We start from the raw sequence: 17,740 nt of genomic DNA on the forward strand, positions 1-17,740 counted from the left end.
ACCTTCCGGGTAGCAACCCGCCCCCGCAGCATGGCAGCCCTTGCGAAGAGCTGCGGGCCCTCTCAGGGGCCAGGGCTGTATCTGATTTGCAGAACAGCTGTAGCTACAGGCCGGCTGCACGCGCACCCCAACCCCTGCGCGCCACAGCCTGGCTCGCGGCGCTGCCTGCACACAACGGGGCGGAGTTTGACGCTCCGCGCGCGCACTTCAGACTCGCCGCGAGTGCAACGCACCCCCCGCGCGGCACCCTGGCCACTGCTACCCTCAATGAGCGCTGCCGGGTCACGTGGTCAGCGCTCGCGCCCGGCCGCGGCGGTGCCCCAAGGTGGGCGGGTTCTCCTCTCCTTGCCCCGCCCCCGCGCGTCCCCCGCCGTCACCTAGGAGACGAGTCCCACCCCGGCCGGGCTGGGGGAAGTCGCGGCAGAGGCGCTGCCGGCGGTTCGAGGTCCGGATGCGCCGCGCGCCAGAGGGGGGCGGCCCCGGCAGCAGCCCCAGCGGCCCGGAGCGCAGCGCTGGTGAGTGGGGTGCGGGGAGTAGGAAGGGGGCGATGGTGGGGGAAGGGTGGGGGGACTGGTGGGGGGGCTGGAGCAGCAGGGGATGATTGGGTGGGAGGAGGGGGAGCAGGGATGGGCAGATTGAGTTGTTGTTTTTTGTACCGGGGAGAAGTGGGTTGTGGGGCAAACCAGAGGAGAAATTATTCTCCCTCCCACCCCCACAGAAAATACATGTGTCTGTCCGTGCCCCCATGGTGCAGTTTGGTTGTCGGGCTTTAAAAGAGGGGCGCTGCCTTGGGCTCACTTCCTAACGCAACCTTGAATCTCTCTCCAAACCTCTGGGGCTGTTTGGCTGAAGGGAGCCCACCGCATGTCCGTCCGAGCAAGGCTTTAAATGCCTCGTTTGCAACACGCACAGCATCCCCAAAGGCAGAGAACGTAAACACTCTCCCTGAAGTTAGCCTCACAACGAAGGCTACTCCGTGCAAATGAATGAGCGACTTGAGAGTTCCGTTCGCTCCCTTGGCCAGGCAGCACTCGGCTAATAAAGCAGCAGCAGCAGCCTCTCATTGTCACAGCCAACTCCTGTAAAAGTAAACAGTAAAGAAGTAAATGCAAGGATATCCCCACCACCGCCACCACCCCCGCCGCATCCCTCAGGCTACAGTCCTTCCTCTCAGGCAAAACCTCTTCCATTGCCAGCTGTTAAGGTCAGTGGGAATTTGGTCTGAGTAATGACTGTAGACCCGAAAAGGAATGATGATAACTTCTGCAAACCATCCTTGTATTGTTTATCAAGGGGCCTGAGTTTCCACTTCCTTACCCTACTTCATCCCAGTAGAATTACTCCTGATTTAGAGTATGTGAGAAGAGAATTGGGGTCATGTTCTAATTCTGCTCAGATACAACACACTGGGAGCCCAATGACTGTCTCCTATTGACTTCCAAAAGAGTAGGCCCAAGCCCTGATAATGTTATGGTACGTATTAATGAGAAGAGTCTGATTTTTATCTGTGAGAACTAAGATAAAACTTCTATGGAAATCTTGAATGAATGAGAGTTGTGACCTCATTTTCAAAATCAGCATGCAGCTTAATTCTAAAGGGGAAAATGTATATTATCCTGACAGCCAACAATATAAAAATTAAACTTTAAAAAGTAAATTAATCTCCTTATTATTATATGTATACAAACATATTTACTATGGGCCAGAGTGTGAATCCTTTACTTATGTTGGTAAGGAGTTATTAAGGCTGTCAGAATTGAGTCCTAAATGCTCTATACTGTTCCCTTATGAGATTCAACAGTTTGAATAAGGAGTTCACAATCTGGCTCAAGAAATGTATCCACACATCTTAGAACTTGGTTACTATCTGTTTTAATCATATTGTATTCTAAATACTCAGATGTCTTTAAGGGACATAGTCTGTTTTTTAAAATTTGTTTTATGTTTGTTTTTAAGTATTGCTACTATTTTATTAATAATGCATTTTTAACAGAACAGGATCATTTAGGGCCTAATCCTGCCAGCTTTACTCATCTTGGTAGTGTCTTGCGCCATGAATAGTCTCATTGATTTCAATAATCAGTGTAAATAGGGTTGGCAAAATTGGGCTTTAAGTGTTTTATTAATCTGCATGGAGGCTCCTGAGTGGATTGTATTTTCTAGTTTGTTTGTACTTTACTATATTTTAGGGTTTCAGTAGCTTGTCTTTTCTTTCATGCAATGTTGACTCTGTTCCTTGGAAATACATTATAAATGTGCTTTAGGGACTTTGGTGATTTGCTGTTTACCCATTGTATATTTTAAAATTACAGATAGACATTTTAAAATCAGTGATGGCATTACTGACTGTTACTATTGCTGAAATAAAATAATAAGATGGTAATACTACAAATATGAAAATATACTTTCAAAATTGCTCAGATTCTGCAAGTGTAGGCAGACTACTAGGGTCTTCCAAGCTATTGCAGTTTGTCCTCCATTTGTCCTCTGTTTTAATCCTTCCTTAATCTTGTGAAGAGATTATTGGCAGTGTGTCACTATGAATAAGAAACAACCTGTTGTTTACAATAGGCTTTCTTCTGTCAACTAAGTAATCACAGGTGATGCTCCCGAATGTGGTGGCATATTTATTTCACAGAGTGGTGTAAGATTCTGGACATTAGGTTGTGCAGAAGAATGTATGGGTCTTATTCTACTCCACTAACAGCAAAACTCCCATTGACTTCAGAGGGGTCAGGACAGAAGCCTCTGTTGCTATCAATGACCTGATCCTGCATTTCTTATACTCCCCGATCTCTTGTTTTGGTTCCATAGGGAAGTCCGGATTGGGCTCTAAACTTGCAAAGATAGACATGTGCACAGGTGAAAGAATTAATTCTGCTACTTTAGCATGTATAGCATTTATTTTTGTTTAGTACACATCTGACTTAGTAACAGTAATTTAAAATGTTGGAGATCAATTTAATAGGGATTACTTGTGTCTCTGTTTTCCCTTTGCAGAAAGGAAAGCCCAATAGAGAGCACATCAGTTAGGTATATATTATGTGAAATGTCTGTACTGGAATGTTGTGATTATTATGGAAATCAATATAGCATTTTTATTGCAATTCTAAATTAAGTGTGCACATCCAATAAGAGCAACAGTTTTGTATGATGTGCTGAGCACCCTCACCCAACCTTATTCTGATGTCAGTTTAGGGTTAGAGCGCTCAGCATCTTGTAGGATCAAATCCTAGATAATCTGTATTTGATAAGTGTACTGAGCATAAGAGAGACTTCAAAATTACAACAATTTGTTCACATATTAAAAATGCAGTTTATACTCCATAGCACAGTAATGGCTGAAGTGGCATTATTACATCTGAATATGAAAGGGATGGGATGATTGGCATCATTTGATTTCAGCTTCATGCATCTGGCAGTGTGGGCTGAATGAATGAATGACGGTGTGCCAATAAGAGTACCCTCATGGTAAACAGGACAGTCAATTTTAAAACAAAACCAAAACATTTTATTTGAATTGTTTTTTACCTAGCTAAGATTACCAAAACAGACCGATATTAGAGAGAAATATTTGTCTTGGAGTTTGTTTACTTTTGACATTTGACTGCATTTTGTGTATAGTCAGTTTCACTGTTTTCTCTGCGTTGTCAGATAAGGCCGGGTCATACAAACACATATGCATGTAAGTAACAGTCCTCCTGCAAGAGTCTCAGTATCCTCATGTGTATGAGTTTGCAGGATTTGGGCCTTATCTGACAACGCAGAGAAAACAGTGAAACTGTTTGGGTCTTAGTTAGGAAACAGAACCTTCTGCCTGCACGGAGCCTCATTGAAATTGAAATTGGGGCTTTATTTTCCCATCCTTGACTCGGCTACAAGGGAGAAGAAACTTTATTTGGAAAGAGATGGACCATAAACAGCTGAGTGAAATTTTTCATTGAAACCTTTTTTAGCCAAAAAATGCAGACCCAGGACAACTGCAACATTTCATGAATTCATATAGATTTTAGCAAATTGTTTAGATTGAAACAAAAAAGTAGGGGAAAATGAAAATGTTGAAACAAAATGTTTGGTTTTTTTCAGGCTGGGTATAAAATACTTGAACTGTCAGTGGGCCAGAGAGAGAGTGGGAATGACTCTCTAGTCCAGTGCCTAGGACACTTACCTGCATAGGCACCAACTCCAGCCTCAGAGCACCCATGGGGAAAAGTTAGTGGGTGCACCGCACCCACCGGCAGCCAAGCTTCCCCCCTTTCTCGCCTCCTTCACCCCTCCCCAGCGTGCCACGTCCCTGCTCCTTCCCTTCCCTCCAAGCGCCTCCCGTCCCCCACCGCCTAACAGCTGTTTGGTATTTTCAGATATTACACCAGCCTCTGGATTCCCCTGCCAATATTCATGGGCTTTCTAAAATAAATCTTTAAGATTTGTTTGTTTTTTTAAAATAGCTAATTTTAAAGGATAAATAAAACTAAGCAATAAGATGAGTCTACCATGAGTAGACCCATTGAAGTTAATAAGAATAAGTGTAAGGGTTTCCAGGATTGGGGCCTAAAATTGCATACTTTAGATGGCATTATAAGGCAGCAGGTTGAAGATTGGGTGTCTTTAATTTTTTTTGCCTATTTAAAATTCCCGCAATAATTTACTTCCAAATCTGGGGGGTAGTGTTGCTGTGCACTATTAAACGGTTATTTCATTTCACCATAGAGCTGGCTGCATTTCAATGAGGGGCAAAATGATTACTGGTACTTTATACTCTTTGTGGCCAAACTGGTGGAGGGTCAATGCACAGGGAATAAGCAGAGTGGGTCATCTGCCAGCCAGTGCACGATTCCTCACTGATGACAGAGGCACCACTGAATAGTGGGACATGTTGCTGCTTTTATGAGAAGGCTGTGTTTCAAGCAAGCACATCCTGCATACAGGAGTATGTACTAGACAGCTGCAGGATTGGACATGTCTCATAAACATCAGAATACACCTACACTGGGATGTCATTTTAATGCTGGATTGTTAGCTCCTGGTGCTCTCAGTGATATGGGGAGAATTCTCACATTTTACAGGAAAAGCCACATGGATGTAGCAAGTTGCCTGATGTTTGTAGAATATATTCAGTTTAGATCTGCATCTTTATTCCATATGGCAAAAAAACCTGGCCATTCTGACATGTTCCATTATACAGAGGAAACATTCATATAAGTTTCTTTATTCATGTCAGATATGAGTATTGTATTTTTCCTAGAATACATTAATGTTAAAATTCACCTTTCCTCCCCCCTTTTTTTGTGAAGGATGTATCTAAGAATGGCTGCATTATTCCCTTCCTTGTTACTTTATTTCTGGATCTCAAAGTGGCTATAATCCTGAGGAAGAAGACCAAATGTCTTAATAAATTATGGCAAACAATCCACTGATATAACATCATTCTGGAAAAACAAAAATTTGTTTTTAAAAAATTGGATGTAGAAGTCCTCTAATAAAAGGAGACATTTAAAGTTTTCAAGGCTTTCAGCAATCCAGGTCTTACAAAATGAACCGTTATACAACCATGAAACAACTTGGCGACGGCACCTATGGCAGTGTACTCATGGGAAAGAGCAATGAGTCAGGAGAGCTTGTGGCTATCAAAAGGTATGTGATATTGAATAAATGTACTCTTATATAGTTAAGATTGTAACTTTGCTATTTATGTGCAAGAAAATAATTAAGATAGTTTACTTGAAAAAATTAAGATCTTAAAAAACAAAGATTGTGTGTTCTTTTAGATGTCTGATTTGATGACCTCAGACTACATTCTCAACTGGTGTAAAACATTGTGATTCCATGGAAGTCAATTGAGTTACACCAGCCAAGGATATGGCCTCTGAACAAAACCAGAATGTGTTTTAAAAATCAATCTTTGGTGTTTTTTCTCCTGGAGTAACTTTAGAAGAAAGTAATACAAGTGTGATTTTTTTTTTCACCCAATAGAAGTCAAAGGGCAGAATTTAGCCTACAGTTGATAATTTAGGAAAAGCTGCTGGATCAGTGGTTATACTTGTTACAGTTATACCATAATGCCCTGAATATCATAGTAAGTAATTTCTTGCATATGGTGTATGTCAGAAATTTAAGGGTGACTGCAATATACTTTTTGGTACTCTGAGATACTTTAAAGTGACCACCAAATTCTTCTCAAGTTTACATATTGAATTCCCATGATAGCTATGTTCCTCTGGGAAAAACTGAACTGTTTACTTCAAGAGTGGGTCTTGAGAGAGGTGTGGGTGAAAGAACTTTCTCGACAGCTGACCTGTGACTGTGAAACTTGGGGCCAGAAGAGATTGGAATAGCCACAAGCCTCCAGATTCAAATAGAAAATATGCTGCTTACACATGGTCTTCCAACAATAAATATGTTAACTACTATAAAAATAGATATATTACCTCTTAACTGGCAGATGGAGAGAGAGATCCTTACATGCATGCTTTAGCATTTGTAAGTTAAGTTACTGTAATGATGAGCAATGTATAAGTACCTAGTTAAGTAAGTAAATAAGCAAGCTGACAGTTCGGTTTTAAATCTCATCTTAAAACCATTAGCTCCTGGGCACCCCTAAATCCTTAAATTCTTATGATGAGGTTCAGGTCCTATCCATTCTGTTTTGTGCAGAAGGGAATAAAATAGGTCTACAAAAGCAACCTTACTGTGACCCAGATATGATCCCATATAGAGCTTTTGGGGCAAATTATTCCTGTCAGGAGAAGGGAGTTTGGTTTCTAACTTCTGTGATTGACCAGTCTGTGCAAGATGTAGGGCAATTAGTCCAGGGAGCATATGAGAACAGTTACTGTTCCCACTGACCCTAGGCTCTACCCCAGCATGGCTTCTCCATGGGTTTCAGCTGCAGAGGAATACCCCAGACCCTGTTGCAACACTTGTGTCCTGACTGACTACTACTTTGTCCATATACACATTAAAAAGAAATTACCTTACTCTGGCCCATTATAGAACAAGAAGTCTCTTTGTTCCTAAGGGTTTTAATTTGTTGTGCAAGAATGAGGTCTGACTCCATTAAATTTAATTTTGCTTTTACTACTTGTACTTTAGAAATGGTAGAACAGATGCATTTCATGTCTCATTAGATGCTGTAGTAGATTGCTGCAAGCAATATATTCCTGCCTGTTTGCTTTGCCACACAATCTACTCTAACATAGCTGCTTGTCATCAGGGAATCTAAATAATAAATGTAATGTTAAGGTTTTCTTGGATCATCTGACAGGTTAAAGATGAACACCAAAGCAATTCTGTTTCTAAAGGAAGAAACACATTGTGGGCCTATGTGAGCAGGTGTCTTTCCTAACCTGCTTTAATACAACCCTCATACTGTAGAGTTACAACTCTCTTCCCTCCTGCCCTTGGAATTTGGCTTTGTTTTCAAAGGCTTGGTAACTGGACGTGAGCAAACAATATGCCTTTTGATATGGCTAAATGTAAAGGTATACATCTAAGAACAAAGAATATAGGCTGTACCAATAGGATGGGAGACTCTCTCCTGGGAAGCAGTGTCTGGAAAAAAAATGGGGGATGAGATGGATAATCAGCTGAACATGAGTTCCTGGTGTGCTACTGTGTCCAAAAGAGCTAATGTGCTCCTTAGATGCATAAACAGGGGAACCTTGAGTAGGAGTAGGAAGGTTATTTTACCTCTGTATTTGGCACTGGTATGCCTGCTGCTGGAATACTGTTTCCATTTCTGGTGTCTGCAATTCAAGAAGGTTGTTGATAAATTGGAGTGGGCTCAAAGAAGAGCCATGAAAATGATTAAAGGATTAGAAAACATGACATAGTATTGAGCTCTTTAAATGTGTCTATTTAGCTTAACAAAGAGACGATTTGAGTGACTTGATTACAGTCTATAAGAATCTACATGGGGAACAAATATTTAGTAATAGACTCTCTGCAGCCTAACAAAGGAAAGTATAACATGATCCAATGGTTGGAAGTTGAAGCTAGACAAATTCAGACTGGAAGTAAGGCATACATTTTTAACAGTGAGAGTAATTAACCATTGGATCAGTTTACCTAGGGTTGTGGTGGATTCTCCATCACTGGCAATTTTTAAATCAAGATTGGATGTGTTTGTAAAAGATCTGTCCCAGGAATTATTTTGTGGAAATTCTATGGCCTATGTTAAAGGGAATCAGACTAGATGATTGCAATGATCCCTTCTGGCCTTAGAATCTATGAATAAGTTAGTGAGCGTTTGATTTCAGGAAGAGCAAAATAAAGCCTGATGTTTGGATTCTAGTAGGGCTAGGCTGTACGTAACTTTCAGCAACCTGAGTCAGGCTCCCAGACCCCAGCAGGCTTGTACTCAGGCAGCTAGTCCATGCTGAAGTCAGTATCACCATGTCTGCACACCACTATTGTTATCTACGCAAGCTAGATTGTCGCTAGCATGGCTATGTCTACCATGCTACAATAGCACTTTCACTTGCAGTGTAAACATACCTTAAGTGACCTCTCCTACTTCAAATTCCCAGGCCCATGTCTTATTCACTGCGTCATGCTGACTCCCAGAGTTAAGGACATAGTTCAAATTACATAGGTGGGGTAAAATGTTTGCTGATATTTATAGAACTCCTGGGGATACCTTGGTCTATGTGGCTAGCTACCGTTTAAAAACTCTGTGTAGTGGTTAAATATCATACATTACGTTTAATTGTGGCAAACCTAAAAACAATGCAATTCAACTAGATTTAATAATTTTATTAATATTTACTAAAATATGTTTGAAACATATTGAAAATAGAATTTGATTGTTATGCTGCTGAAAAGTGACACATTCCTGATCTTTCTTGGTTCTAAGAATATTTTGTGTGTATTATTCATTTAGAATAAACTGTATTTTCTGGATTTTATTTCAGGATGAAAAGAAAGTTCTATTCTTGGGATGAATGTATGAATTTGAGAGAAGTCAAGGTAAAACTAAGAGCATAATATTTTGTAATGTATACTGAATGTTGTGTCTTTACCTTCTTGTTTAAATTTACACCTTGGTTAGTCCTAAATATAAAACCAGATTAGTAAGGAACTAGAGTAAAAGCTTACTCTCCTACCTGACGTTTTGTTTTTGAAGTTTTTACATCCAACAGTGTAACATAATGTTTTAAATTAAACACTGTATGAAGCAGTGTAGTGAACTGATTAATGGTGGAGCAGAAAAATTCTGTATCTTGTGATTTGTAATATTTATGTGATCTGGAAGGCTCTTCCATGGACTGTTTTTATCCAAAGTCATATTCATTTATCTTGCATGCAAATGAATTTGGGTTGTGGTCATGATTTTGATAGCAACCTTAAAATATCCATTTACTGTAAGTTTTTTCTGTTGATTGGCATTGCCTTTTTTACATGCAAATTATAGATAAATGAGTGCCTGGTTGAAAAATATTGGATTTTTGCATGAAAATACTTTCACTTGCACAAACTTGATACTCATTGAAAATTTGGCCCTGAAGGTTTATTCTTCCATGAACGTAACACTGATGTGGAGGAATGCAAATAGGTATTCAGAAGAAGTACAGAAAAATAGACAAGATACACTGCATTTGTCCAAGAACTATTTCTAATGTAGAATTAACAACACTTTAGGCATTGCTCTTTTTTAGCTCTGTTGGATAACCAAAATTACTGTCATAAGTTGAATACACATGTTGCTGTATTGCAGTCTCTTAAGAAACTGAATCACGCCAATGTGATAAAACTGAAAGAAGTTATCAGAGAAAATGACCACCTTTACTTTGTGTTTGAGTATATGAAGGAAAATCTCTATCAGTTAATGAAGGACAGGTATGTTTCATTTGTAAAACGTACAGTAGAATCTGGTGTTTGCAATTTTTTTAATGAGTTCCATTGATATCTTGAGCAGTGTGTTAAAATGTCTGTTTTAAGACTCATTCCATACTTCATAGATTCAAATTAAAAAAAGCTGAGGTCAATGGAAGTTATGCCTATGTATCTGAGGACAGAATTATGAATTGTTCAGCTTCCAGTATAGCTGGAATAACAGAACCAGATAAGAATTCTGATATAATCACATGGCTTGGGTGTATAGTAGCCATGCAGGAATTTGTGAAAGCCATTTTCTTAATCCCTTTTAATGTATGAAGGACAAAATGTAGGCAATCTGCAGCCCATCGTGGTAATCCGCTGGCAGGCCATGAGACAGTTTGTTTACATTAACCATCTGCAGGCACAGCCGCCCGCAGTTTTCAGTGGCCGCAGTTGCTGTTTCTGGCCAATGGGAGCTGCGGGAAGTAGTACGGGCTGCAGGGATGCACTGGCTGCTGCTTCCCACAGCTCCCATTGGCTGGGAACAGCAAACCGTGGCCACTGGGAGCTGCTGGCAGCCGTGCCTGTGGATGGTCAATGTAAACAAACGGTCTGGCAGCCCACCAGCCGATTACCCTGATGGGCCATGTGCGGCCTGCAGGTTGCCCACCACTAGACTAATATTTCACCAACTGTCTATATTGTTCGGTTTGGCTTGTGGAGGGTCGGGGCAGTGGGGAGAGGTTGTAGGTACGCAGGAGAGAAAGAGAGAGAAGACCAACATGTTTATATACAGACTTGGAACTTGATCTTTCTGTCCTTTTGCAAACAAAATACCCTTTGCAATCAGAGTGAGTTTTACTTGAATATGGAACGCCATATTAAGCCCTTGATTGGTAATATAAAAATTTTGCTTTGTTCTTTCACCCTTGAGGTTCAGTTGTGTCATAGTATATTGTGTAAAATGCTGAAAATGTTCATTACAGGAAAAAAAATCTCTATTTAAAAAGTGCTTGAAATAGCTAAATATTTTATGTAAATTTGTTTCTTTGCAGAAACAAGTTGTTCCCTGAGTCAGTCATCAGAAACATTATGTATCAAATATTACAGGGGCTAGCTTTTATCCATAAGCACGGTAGGTTCCTTTGTAGAATTTAACTGCAGCCCTCTTTTGAGAGAAGATAATGCACAGTAATCATAGAAAAAACTTTATGGCTGGGGTTATAGGTTAAACAGATCAAGTTATAGTATTATAGAAAGTATGTGACTGCCATACGTAGTCTCAAAAATGTGCTATCTTAAGAAAGCCGTCTGGATTTTTAAATTATATGTGGTTCTTCTGTAATTGGAGGCTCTTTTCTGAAAGCATCAATAATTATTATTTAGAGACTGTTTAGTACGTTTCAGCCCTAGATCAAAGATGATTTTGATTCTGAAGAAAGTTGCATGGTGTGCTGTACAGTGCATTTCTTATTTTTCTCAAGAGGGTATGTTTGGGGACAGTTGATACTTTGCAGATTGCAGTTTCATCTATTTTTTAAGTATCAAAATAAAGTAGTGCAATATCTACAAAAATGTTGAAATAATTTGTTCACTAAAATACAAACTGAATATGTCTATTACATGAAATCTAGCAGGTATGAGCAGCCCCAGCTCACTGAAGAAGATGTGGGTGCACTGCATCTTTCAGAACTCACACAAATTTAGCAAACTATTCTACTTAATTTATTCTGGTGTGCAAAGCATCTTTTAAACTGCTTTCTGATATACTAGTATCAAGTCCCTTTATATTAAAAAGTATCATCCTATTCTCCTGTTCATTTTATCTTTATACTTTTTTCCTCCCCTCATCACTTTCTCTGCAATGTGCCAGAGAACATAAGATGTTCACTGATAATGAAATAACATAGTATTGCATAGTAAGACTCTTGGATATAGTACTTCACTAAAAAGAACCTCTCCTATGCTTACTAATGTTGTAAGTGATCCCTAAAGTATTGTTTTTGTGTCTTTTTGATTTATGACCATAGGTATTCTCTGGTCATCAACAAACTTTCTATTTATACGCATAAAATAGATGAGTGAGTCACATGTAGAGAACGTGAAAAAGTCTTATTTCTATAAAATGTTAATGTGTTGTTCTAATCTTAGATATATGGGCATAGAAAGATGATGAAATTTACAAAATCACCTTTTACCTTCATAATTAGAGTTGAATCCTTGTGATTTTAGATTTTCAGTACATAGTTAGTACGCATTATGCCTCTGGCGTTTAGGGCAGTGATGAAGCTCCTCCACGCCTGTCTTTTTCTGGCAAATCTTTCAGAGGTTCCCTGGCTGTGTCCCAGGTTTTTCAGCTCAGCTTCCACAGCTCTTTGCCACGTTGTTTTCGGGTGGCCTCGTTTTCACTTGCCTTCAAGTCAGGGGCAACTCTAGACATTTCGCCACCCCAAGCACGGCGGCATGCCGCGGGGGGGCGCTCTGCTGGTCACCAGTCCCGCAGCTCCGGTGGACCTCCCGCAGGCGTGCCTGCGGACGGTCCGCTGGTCCCATGGCTCCGGTGGACCTCCCGCAGGCGTGCCTGTGGACGGTCCGCTGGCATGCCGCCGAAGGCAGCTTGCCTGCCACCCTCCTGGCGACTGGCAGAGCGCCCCCCGCGGCATGCCGCCCCAAGCACGCGCTTGGCGTGCTGGGGCCTGGAGCCGCCCCTGCTTCAGGTATCCATCTTACTGTTCTGGTGATGGAATCAATTTCTATTCAAAGCACATGGCAAGTTCATTTCCAGTGTCTCCTGATAATGATGGTACTTGTATCTTCTTGGCTGAACATAGAAAACCAATAAATTTAGTAAATACTGAATTGCAGTATTGCTTAGTGGGGTCAACAGATATAGATTTGTAGAAAGTAACAACATATTTGAATTAAACAGCAAGGATGATTAGACCATGTAGAGGAAGAAACCATGCTATACGCAGCCTAATTTTAAAACACGGATACCTAAATACAATTTGCAAATCCTGTATTTGGATGCTCATATTAGAATTTAGGTGCATGAAACAGACCTTTATATGTGTAACTGCTGATAGGAACATCTAAAATCAGAATTTGGATGTCCTGTTAAAAGCCAATATTTGGAAGCTGGTCCCAGAATGATAAATAAAACTAACTCCTACAAGAAATGTTAACTGAGAATTATGTCAGAGACTCTTGTTTATTTATATGTAAGAGGAAGAAACAAAAAAGTGCTCTGTTTCTAAAACTGGTTTCAGTTATTTAAAATTATTAAACAAAACAAACTTCCATTAACTACCATTGCATTGATAGCCAAATCGTCACAGTACAAAATGAAACAGCCATTTCCTGAAAGCTGCTGCATATTTTCGTTTTAAGTTGAGAGTTTTAAAACCAGGTAGTTTGTGCTTCTTAATTTACCAATAAATCCAAATTAAATTATAGGTAAACAGTTTCCTTCCTTTATAATATAACATACATTTGTTGAAAATGTGTGAATGAAAAAAAGTTTATGGTCTCCAGAGAATCCCAGAGTGAATTCTATATGGCTAAATCAAAGCTGGTTGCTGAACAAGTGATGGTATAATTTGTCTTTTTCTGTATATACTCACAGGTTTTTTCCATCGGGATATGAAGCCTGAAAACCTTCTCTGTATGGGTCCAGAGCTCGTGAAAATAGCTGATTTTGGATTGGCTAGAGAACTAAGATCTCAACCACCGTACACAGATTATGTTTCTACCAGATGGTAAGTGATTTATGCAGTAAACGTATGACCTTAACTTACCCTCGCTTTGTACCTCCACTTCAGAATTTGGCCCATTATGTCTTATAGGTACCGTGCTCCTGAAGTTTTGTTGAGATCTTCTGTTTATAGCTCTCCTATTGATATATGGGCTGTTGGTAGCATAATGGCTGAACTGTACACGCTGAGACCTCTTTTCCCAGGGACAAGCGAAGTAGATGAAATCTTCAAAATTTGCCAAGTATTAGGGACTCCAAAGAAGGTAAGTCCTATTGTAGATTTATAGTAGTATACATTAATGAGAATAAAATGAATAAGTCATATGGAATGCTATCTTGCCTTTAGTGGGTGCATATAAACTACTGACGTTGTAGTAATTGCTTGTGCAAACACTTGATGCTTTCTAAATTTTACTTTTGTTCTTATTGACATATAGAATGATATTCCTGTTTTGTGTATTAACACCCTTTATATGATGTGGATTAAGTAGCTATAAAAATCACACATCATGATGAAAGCCAGATAAATGAAAAATTGTTTTTTAAAAAAGGGGTTGCACCTGTGGCTTTAAGGATATTTGCATTAAAATATTTTTTTCATTGTAATATTGCCAAATTATTATTCTGGAAATTATTATGATGTCTTAATTAGAGAATTGTGCCTCTAAGGTGAGGAAACAATGGAACACACAAACTGTTAAGATAAAGCGCTTCTGTTTTCATGTAAATTTTGTTAGCAATAGCATAAAGGGAGGAAAAATGTACACAATCTGTAGGGTGTTAGAATTACTTTATTTTAGGCACCATATGCTATTTAAGGGCCAAGTTTTGATAAATGTAGGCTGAGTAGTGCTTACAAAAATATGCACGTGTACTTGCATTTGCACACACACAGAAATTGCTTGCACAAGTAGATATCCGAGCAGGCAAATATTTGGGTATGCAAACATTTATTTTCTGCAGGTGCAAATCAGGTTTTGTTCTTTTTAAAACAAAAATTGTAAATGCTTGATTCTGCAATGAGTTACAAAAGTACTACATAGATTATTATTTGTAGTACACTCTAAATGCGTGTGCCACTTTACACAACACATAGAAAGACAGTCTCCACCCCAAGGAGCATACTGTTCAATTTGGACACAACAGTTCAAATAGAAGGAGGTGTGGAGATGCAACAGCAAAGAGACTTCATGAAAGAAGGTTTGAAGGAGGAGGTGAATGATGCTTGGTGCATGGGAAACGAGACTAGGGGATGACATGAAAGAAGGTGATAAGAGCAAACAGTGGTACGAAGGGAAGGTACATGGGAGTCAAGGGACCTGTAGGATTAATCAAGAGAAGAGAGACGTAAGCAGGGGTGGAAGGTAAAAATGAGAAGCCTGAACTTAATGCTGAAGATGAGAGGAAGCCAGTGAAGGGATTTCAGGAGGCATTGGGGTAAGATGGTTGAAGTGGCAACAGAAGAAGACAGCTTTATCCTGCAGAATTTTTAATAGATTGAATAGATGCAGGTATGCCAAGGCATTATGGATTCTCTCCACAAGATTAATGATTCCAGCTTCCACCACTTGGGCTGTGCACCTCCCTCCTCAGCATGCAGGTTCTAGAATTCTGTTTTAATTGGATCCAAAACGATGTAATGTGTTAACTTTCTGCCATCTTGTTTTCACTTTTTAACAGAGTGACTGGCCAGAAGGGTACCAGCTTGCGTCTGCCATGAATTTCCGCTTCCCACAATGTATCCCTATGCACCTCAAAACTCTCATTCCAAATGCCAGCAATGAGGCAATACAGCTTATGACTGATATGCTAAACTGGGATCCAAAGAAACGACCTACAGCAAGTCAGGTAAGACTGCCTAAGTGATGGATTTATTAGAAGGCTAATAATTTATATAGTGCTTTAGATTAAAATGTTACACATACTAGCAAAATGATCATCATAGCACTGTAGGAAAGTAAAAGTCAGCTTCCTATTTTGTAAATGTGGGTGGAAATAAGACAGAAGAGAAGCCCAAATATTCAAAGTTGGGTGGTTCAACTAATATCAAACTGTGAGTTCTATTCTCTCTGTAATTTGGTCTTATTGCTGCTGTCAGCACAGGTCCATATCAGAGACTCAGTCTCTGTCACACCTGATTTGAATAAATTCAGTCAGCAAGTGAAACAGTGTGAACTAATCAATGTTGTCTAATGGACAGAGCACTGACCTGGGATTCGGAGAAGCTGGGTTGTTTTCCTGGTATCTGACCTGCTGTGTGACCTTAAGCAAATTACATCTCTGTGCTTCATTTTCTCCATTTATAAAAGGGATAGTGATAAAACCTTCCCTTGTGAAGTATTTTGAGATCCATGAGTGAAAAGTGTTATATAGGAACTAAATATCTTTGTTTGTAGATCTGAGGTGGACCTTACTAAGCAATCAGGGACAAATTTTGTAGGGGCTTCAACATATCACATCTTTTTCCATAAGAGTTAATTAAAACCCCAAATATGTGTACTGCCAAGTACCAAAGGTGTCTAAATTGGATACCTTTTTGTGGGTAGCCAAAGTTAATGTAAGTACACTTATAGGATGTAAAAGAGGATTACAGTAGGGAATGCAACAGAAAAAGGGAATATTGCAGGACAAGATGAAAATCCAACTAATCATATGTGGATATAATGCAGGTGACTCAAATGTGACTAAAGCTGATGGTACAAAATAAATCAACCACACCTCTCTGCTTTAAAAAAAGAACTAGTATTACACGAGTCACCTCTAGCACTGTAGCCATCACACACAGAATGCCACACAGCCCTTCTATAAAAAGGAACTGGGTTTAGCCTAAATTGCATTGTCAAAGAGTCAGCTGTGCAGTGCATAAAGGAGACTTTAGTGTGTGCTCATGGAAACAGGTGTCCAGGAGTTGGTGTGCAATAGTCCGTATGGTATTGTGATGTAGTGCTAAATGTTATAATGTTGGAGCCCTGTAGAAATGTACCTATCACACATGCACACTTTCTCCCTTTCTGTTTTCTTCACCCACACCTACTGTTTGTGTCCTTCCTCCTGCAGGGCAGAGCCAAGACATTCATTCTGTCTCCGCCCATTTGAAGCATAATGCATCACAATGCTCTGTCCTTCTAATGGGAAGAACTGCTCTGGGGCAGCGGGTGGGATAAGGGCGCCATACTGTTGTTACCAGAAGTGAGTGTTGCAAATTCCTCCTTGAGCTGCAAGGAGTGGCCTAGCTTTCCCATCACCTCAGAGTTCTGGAATGTGGCTGACTCCACCTCCTCCCCTAACCCTGACTACTCTGCTGCTGGCCTGGTGCCCTGGCTACTGCTCCCCATCACTGGTCTGGAGCCACCCTGGAGGGGTAAAGGGCAGTGGGGGGAACAGGGCTGATGGGATGAGGGTGGAGTTGAGGGGTTAGTGGGGCATCATTATTAGAGTGAACATGCCATTTCTTCTGAGTTTCTCAGCTGCTGGGGAGCCTGTTCCCCAGAGCAACTCTTTCTCATCAAATATATTCTGGATTTAGTAATAACATTTTAGATATACAGAGTGCTTCTCATCCTGGGTGAGCTCAAAATATTTTACTACTTGCATACATATTGCCCTGTTCAAATGCAGCCTCCTCTGGGGTGGAAGGCAGCAAGCTGATGCCCAGAGCAATGCAAAAAGGAAAAAAAGTAGGAAAGGCAATGTGACATACCAGAGTACAATCCAGACTAATGAGCAGCTGTGTCACCCCTGCCCTGCAATGTTGGGTGCCTTACAATGCCTTGCTGAAGTAGCTCCCACCTGGACTGCTCACAAACAGCCTTGCAGCGTGCAAGCCACACCCTGAGAGCGTGAGTGTGTGTAACTGCAGTCTGCAAGCCACACTTGGGTTATGTTCTGGCTCTCATCAGCTTTGGTTATACTGCAAGGTGACCCCAACACACCCCCAGTCTTAGATTTTCCCTCAGAAATGTATGTCTTATACCATACAGCCCTCTCCTGGACAGTAAAAATTGAATCAAGTCTTATTTATTTAAGAGAATAATATGCTCACAACTTGTCACTCCAAATAGAGGTACCCAGACACTTCAATTTAAACATACTATGTTAGATAAAACAGGTTTGTACTCAATAAAGAGAGTTTTTAAGTGAGTACAAGTACTAAGATATAAAAGTCAG

General features: G+C 40.3%; 1 protein-coding gene across 5 annotated transcripts in view; it reads left to right on the forward strand.

The window, feature by feature from the left end:
* Positions 1-392: 392 nt before the first annotated feature.
* MAK (male germ cell associated kinase) overlaps positions 393-17,740 on the forward strand; it is a 49,652-nt gene continuing 32,304 nt past the window's right edge. For 3 of the 5 annotated variants that reach the window (XM_045007596.1, XM_045007595.1, XM_045007594.1), the window contains exons 1-7: positions 5,295-5,634; positions 8,913-8,967; positions 9,716-9,837; positions 10,875-10,954; positions 13,445-13,577; positions 13,665-13,836; positions 15,254-15,421. In XM_045007596.1, the coding sequence (XP_044863531.1) occupies positions 5,534-5,634; positions 8,913-8,967; positions 9,716-9,837; positions 10,875-10,954; positions 13,445-13,577; positions 13,665-13,836; positions 15,254-15,421 (831 nt within the window). In that variant the 5' untranslated portion in view covers positions 5,295-5,533. Of the gene's footprint in view, positions 516-5,294; positions 5,635-8,912; positions 8,968-9,715; positions 9,838-10,874; positions 10,955-13,444; positions 13,578-13,664; positions 13,837-15,253; positions 15,422-17,740 lie in introns of those variants that run through there. The other 2 variants (XM_045007592.1, XM_045007593.1) reach the window with 2 other exon arrangements.

Source organism: Mauremys mutica, chromosome 2 (assembly GCF_020497125.1).
Source record: "Mauremys mutica isolate MM-2020 ecotype Southern chromosome 2, ASM2049712v1, whole genome shotgun sequence".
NCBI lineage: Eukaryota > Metazoa > Chordata > Testudines > Geoemydidae > Mauremys > Mauremys mutica.